Below are 6066 nucleotides of genomic sequence, written 5' to 3'. Positions count from 1 at the left end.
AGAAATTTGAAGAGTAGTTTCAGTAACTGAAACCTTTTAAAACAGGGTTTTGTTTTGTGTGTTTTTTTTTCACCAGGGGGTCCACACTACCGCTAAAGAGATCCTGACATAGATTTCAGGGGGAATGTGAACTTGGGATAGGAAAAAAGTTACACCTCTTTTCACTAATCTGTAACTGAAATTCAGCATTTTTCCTTCAATTATTTAAAAAACATTTTGAGAAAGGGATCCACAGGCTTCACCAGACTACCAAAGGGATTCGTGAAAAAAAAGGTTAAGAACCTCTGATTTCAAAGATCATTTTGGGTTTGATGGTCCTTGGGAGGAAATGGCAGGACCTGGACTGGGGTGAGGGTGGGGGGAAAGTCCCTGTTTTGCCCACATAGGGTAGTATCTGTCTTTACCCTCCTGGTCATCCCTTAAAAGGGCTGGGGAATGTGCTAAGCTGGAAGCCTCTACCCTAGATCTACCAGAGACCTCTCCCAGCTTTTAGCAGTCCAGTCCCAGCCCCTCGATCAAATCTTTATGTCCCACACCTCAAGGCCAATCACACAGACACAAAGATAGACTCTTGGGTACATGTTTAAAATAAGATCACAACAGTCAAGATGGGCACAATGAGGGGAGGGGGCAGAAAGGGCAAAGGGGACTGGCTACTTTGGTCCCAAAACCAGTCTTTATAGTTCACAACCTGGCAAGGGTTGTTTTTAATTCCACTTCCCTGATTCCAGGGTGGCAAATAATGTTTCCAAAGCTCTCCCTGGGTTTTCAGCAAGGGGTTAACCTTTAGAGACACACCTCGCCTTCCTGCCCCACCACCCCCACCCCACCCAGGCATCATCCCTGTGCTTTTACTAAGTCAACAGGGGGCACCTTAGCCTCTCCTTTCTCCCAGGTGTCTTAGGTGTAACTCAGAACCAGGATGTAGACAGAGGTAGATGGGAGGGGAGAGGGGGCACAGGGCCCTCATTGGCAGTGGGGAGCCCTGGACCCTGGAGTAGGTGGTGGGGCAGGCTGACTCCCAGCTAGAGAGAAGGCACCAAGATTGGGGGAAATCCTTCCCTGGGGCCTGCTTCTCTGAGGCCTCCTGAGGGAAGGGGGTATGAAATCAAACTGGAGGGCCCAAGTGGGAATGAGGTGCCCCCTGGGACAAAGCTGGATAGCACTGAACCCCTACCCCCCCTCCGCAGGCAAAAGACAGCAAGTTAGCCCCCGTCATTGCTGGACCAGCCTGAGCAGTCCCAAGTATGTCCTTCCCCCCTCCCCCCATTCAACCTTTCCCAAGTTCCTCCTTCCCACCCCACCCCAAAGGCCCCTGGGATCCAGGGTAGGAAGAGGGTATCCATAGGGCCTCAGGCTGTTTTGGTACCATTGGCCACTTCCTTGTGGGCCCACAGCTCCTTGTGCTGCTTTCGTCCAAAGCCTTCATCATAGTTGCCTTTACTCTTAAACAGCTGCTGGAAGTGAGGTTTGCAGTAAAACTCTCCATGGAGTGCTGCGTAGCTGCCCAGACTGGAAAGGAGAGACCAGCCAGGAGGAGACCCGGCCAGGGAGGGAGGGAGTGAGTGGGGCAACAGAAGGCACCCATATCCCCACCTCCAGCCACCCTGTCCCTATGCAAAAGGGGGCAAGGGAGCCCCAGGGGACTGCTGAGGGTGGGGGAAGGAACAGTGCCCATGCCTGAGGGGAGGCTCTGCACCGTGCCCTCACCTAAGCTTGGTGTGGCAGTGCTTGCAGCAGAAGCAGGAATTGTGGAAGATAAGCTTGTCAGCCACCAGACGCTCCATGGGGTACACGGTTTTTTGACAGGCTGCACAAGTTTCCTTCACCTGTGCCCGAAGGCTGAATGACTGGTGGGGGGATGTGGGCACAGTATTAGCCACAGGGAAAGGACTTCTTCGACACCCCCCCCCACAATATAACATATAATTCTTAAACTCTCACCCCCCCCCCCATCTTGATCCCAAGGTGAAAACATAGCCCCCCAGGCCTTACCTTGGAGCGCTGCACTGTGTTGCCGCTAGGGCTGCTCTGGGCTTCCTGGGGACAAAAGGGAAATTAGAACATGGGCTGGACCCACTGGTCCTGACATCCAAGCCTGTGTCTAGTCTAAGCAGCCCCTCTGCCTTCCTTGTCTCCAGCCACCCAGAACAGAATGTCTATTTTATGTTTCTAGGGGCACACCAGCTCCTCAATCCCACCATCCCTGGGGCTGGCCCACAATAGCTTCTACAAGCTGCCCCAACCCGCTTCCCTCCACCCTGAGGGGAAAAGGGCAGTAATGGTGGCAGCGCTGATGCTGTTACCTACATGAGAGGTGGTGGCCTGGGCTGCTCCAGCATCCTGGAACATGGTGAAGCAAGGATGGGGAGCACAGGGGATGGGGGAGTGCGGCCCTCAGCACTCTGCAAGGGGAAGTTAGTCAAGAGGGTGCTAAGGCTGCATGCCCAGCACCCCTCCCCGGCTCCGCCTCCCCTTCTACCCCAGCTTGCTCTTCAGGGGTGGTTCGCAAGGGGGGGTGTTGTTTACAAGAGAAGCAGAATCAGGGAGGTGGGGGGCTGTGGTTGGGACTTTCCCTAAGTCATTTCCTGTTGCTTTAGGTGCTACCACTTCCGCCTCCCCCCCTTACCACCCTCTTTGCTCAGCCCACCCAGCAGGGAAACGTTATTTTGGGGGGCTGGGGGGTTTGGCGGGGCGGGTGGGTACAGAAAAACTGGGTGGGAGAGGAGAGCCAGAGCAGAGAGGGGATGGAATGAGAGGAGGCTGAGGCAGAGCAGGACGGGGGGATAGGCTGGGCCCCTGGGGTGCCCCAGAGAGGGGTGTGCGGTGGTTTGGGGCCGGCGTGGGCCCGGGCTGGGAGGGGAGAAGGGATGCTGAGCCGCTGTGAGAAGCCAGCGTCCTGGGGTTGACCCCGCGGGCCTGTCAATCTAACGAGGCTGTGAGAGGCTCGGGCCTCCTTCCTCAGGGCCCCAGATCCTGGACAGCTCCGGGCCCCTGGTTCCCCCCCTCACCACGCGCACCCCGAGTACCTCCTCACGCCTCCCCCGCGCCCCGCGCCGGCTCATTCCCGGCCCCGGGAAGTGGCCAACAAACTGGCCCAGTCTGGGGCTCCCCCCCTGGGGCTCCCAGCTCCCAGTCCCGAGGCTCCGAGGCCTCCCCGTCCCCTCCAGCCCCCTCCCTCGGGCCAGGGGCGGCCAGACCTATGCAAACGTCCCCATCTACCCGGCGGGAATCAGCTGCCCCCCCCCCGCGCCCTCCTTCTGCCCCAGAAGAGGACCCTGACGGCTCCCTAACCGATCCCTGCGACCCCCGAGAGGTCCCCCCACTCTAAACCCCGCAGGACCCCGAGAGCTCCCGGACTTAGCCTGCTGCCCCCCCCCAGGGCCCCGGGCCTCCCCCTTCCCCCCATCTCGCCGCTCCCGGGGGTCCCCCGTTACCCCGCGGCCCTCGAGGGGTCCCGGGCTCGGCCTCCCCCCCTCCCCGCGGGTCTCACCCGGGCCGGGCCAGGCCGCCGCCGGGCCAGGTGCAGCGGGTCTGCGGGCCGGGGCTGGAGGGGCCGCAGCCGCCGACGCCTCTGGAGCCCGAACCGCCGCCGCCGCCTGAGCCTGGCGCTGCCCCCCGCCGGGCCCCCGCCCCCCGCCCGCCCATTGGCTCGGCGCGGCCCCGGAGCCGCCTCCGGGTCCCCCGAGCCGGCTCCCCGCCCCGCTTTGTCTCCTCGCCCGCCTTCCCTCCCTCGGACCCCCGCCTTTGTCTGCCCCGAAGCCGGAGCTTGGCGCCAAAGCCTCGGCCGGCCGCCCCCCGCCCGCGCCCCGCGGCTGCCCTCGGGCTGCCTCTCCTCCGAGCGGCCCCAACCTCGCTCCGCTCCGCGCCCCCGCTCTAACGGCCCCTGGAGGGCCCCCCAGACCTCGCGCTCGCCTTCAGCTACGGGTGCGCTCCCAGCCGGCTCGGGCTCTTCGTCGCCAGCCCAGAATCTCCCGCCTCCATCCCCAGCTCGGCGCAGGGCGCGCGGGGCGGGGGCCGGGGGGCCGGGGGGTCAGGAGCCCGGCGTGCAGGGGAGAGGGGGTTGGGGGGTCCCCGGCAGGCGGTGCCTCGGGGCCCGCACCCCGCACGCTAGTCCCTCCTGCTCCCCCGTCAGACTTCCTGGGTCCGGTCTCGGCCTCCAGGGGCGCGGGGCCCACTCCGCCTGCGTCCCCTCGGAGCCGGCCTGAATCTCCTTACCGAGACCCGCGGCCTGCCGGCCCGACCCCTGCCCGGCCGAGACCAGCCCTCCAGCCAACTTCTGCCCCGGCCTCGGCGCTCGGCTCCTTGTGTTCCCAGGGGAGGGGCCGGCTAATTCAGTTAGGGCGGATAGCCCGCACACGTGCTTGTTTTTAATTATTGATAGCCATTGACATCGCCCTAACTCCGATCCCTTCCCCCTCTCAGAAAACCCTCCCTTGTTATCCCACGTAAGACCAAGAAAACCGGGAAGACTAAGAATCGTGACCAAATGACACGACACACACGTAGCGCTCCGTACCCGTGGTCCCCCACCTCTGCAGAACAGGCAGTGGCGCTCTCCTTTTCTCTGGAGCCAGGCTAGGTGACAGGCAGGTCCACGGGTGCCCCTGAAGTCAGGGTGATAAGATCTATGCGGATGAGGAAGGACCATACTTCATGCCCCCCCTTGTGAACGGCAAGGCATTCCCCGCAAAGGACGGGGTACACCAAATACACCGTCAGCCATCCCGGAGAACAACTGGGAGCCTTGCCCAAAGGACTATAAAACTGTGCGTACCCTTTGCCCCGGGAATGTCCCTGCCAGGTCTGTGTCCCAGAGAGATCCCCTCTCCCCACCAGAAAAAGAAGGGAAAGGACCAACGTGTCCAGAACGTGTCTTCTGTGGCGGCCGAGACCGGAGCCGCAGGGATGCCGGTCCCGCGGCGGTGCGTGATGGTGACGGAACGTACTGTGCTTGAAGGAAAGCGGGTGGTTCCGAAACACCTGGGGAGACCCACCTGAGCTGGTGCCGGGAAGTGAGCCGAGCCGTGCGGTGACGAGGAGCCGCTGGGAAAGCCCGCTCCTCTGATCAATAGGATGATCCGAGAGGATTCCAGAGGGGCGGGGGAAATCAAGGCAGAATTCTTTTCACTTTATATATATATGTATATATGCACACACATATATATGTAGCAACAGAAATATATTTTACATCGTTTTCCAAAAATAATTGATAAATTGCCTTCTACATGGTTTGGGGAAGGGCTGGAAGGAAGAAATTTGGAACTCAAAAATTTTTTTAAATGTTAAAAATAAGCTAAGGGGAAAAAAGACATTCACCAAAAAAAAGAAATAAATAAAAATGGATTTGTACCACCAGCTCTGCCTTCATCTAAGCTTGTTTCTCACCATCAGAGTAACCGGTAGGGATCCTGCGAAAGTCTTTGATGTTCAGCTGAATTCTTCAGAAGGTGGCAAGCTGAGCTGCCCCCTGCCCTTACCTGCTATGATGTTCATTTCACACGCCAGCACGGCCTCTCTCAGTTGTTTCTGGAAATATTTGCATCGTCGGGGGGAGATCAACTGACCTTATTCCATTTCTAGCAACCAGTTGCTATTGCAGCCTTCTTCAAACTCCCACACCACTGCTACTCAACAGAGCTGGAGAAAATCAGGCAATGGAATCAGTTGGGTACACCAAAAATTTGTTATCTAACCTAAACTGGGCCTTCACTGCAGCAAGGCGACTCAGATTCTCCTTCCTAATTCATTCTCTCTCCCACTCACCACAACGGTTGTTTCAGTCCTCTCTCTGTGTTTCACTTGAGACAATGGAGGCCACAGCAGTGAATTCCAACTTCTCTCCTTTTTAACGTCTCAGTACCCCTTGACAAAATGCCCCAACTGTTTTCCTTCCCTCCAGTCCCTAATAATGAGGTGGTACTTCTTACCAACTTAGTGGCTTGATCCCAAACCTTCCAGGCTTCTCTAGCAGCTGTTCTCAAACATTCTCTAGTTTTCAATATCTGTTTATTCATTTCCTATTGCCCAGAAACATGCCTGAGTTTCCCCACATCCTTAAAAAAA

At 58.4% G+C, this 6066-nt stretch overlaps 1 protein-coding gene across 8 annotated transcripts; it reads right to left on the bottom strand.

The window, feature by feature from the left end:
• Positions 1-564: 564 nt before the first annotated feature.
• Positions 565-4899, bottom strand: LIMD2 (LIM domain containing 2). 8 transcript variants are annotated; one of them, XM_072645858.1, is made up of 6 exons: positions 4778-4899; positions 4520-4607; positions 2311-2405; positions 1996-2040; positions 1711-1850; positions 565-1512 (listed from the first exon to the last, which is right to left on the bottom strand). In XM_072645858.1, exons 3-6 carry the CDS (start codon positions 2350-2352, stop codon positions 1353-1355), a joined length of 387 nt encoding a protein of 128 aa, XP_072501959.1. In that variant the 5' UTR covers positions 2353-2405; positions 4520-4607; positions 4778-4899; the 3' UTR covers positions 565-1352. The 8 variants fall into 8 exon arrangements, with proteins under 8 accessions (XP_072501959.1, XP_072501961.1, XP_072501960.1 ...); XM_072645860.1 differs by lacking the exon at positions 4778-4899 and having other exon boundaries at positions 4534-4693; XM_072645859.1 differs by lacking the exons at positions 4520-4607; positions 4778-4899 and adding an exon at positions 4219-4394.
• Between the last annotated feature and the right edge of the window lie 1167 nt (positions 4900-6066).

Source organism: Notamacropus eugenii, chromosome 2 (genome assembly GCF_028372415.1).
Source record: "Notamacropus eugenii isolate mMacEug1 chromosome 2, mMacEug1.pri_v2, whole genome shotgun sequence".
NCBI classification, from domain to species: domain Eukaryota; kingdom Metazoa; phylum Chordata; class Mammalia; order Diprotodontia; family Macropodidae; genus Notamacropus; species Notamacropus eugenii.
Note: the sequence above shows the minus strand (reverse complement) of the source record. Positions and strands in the feature narration are given on the sequence as shown.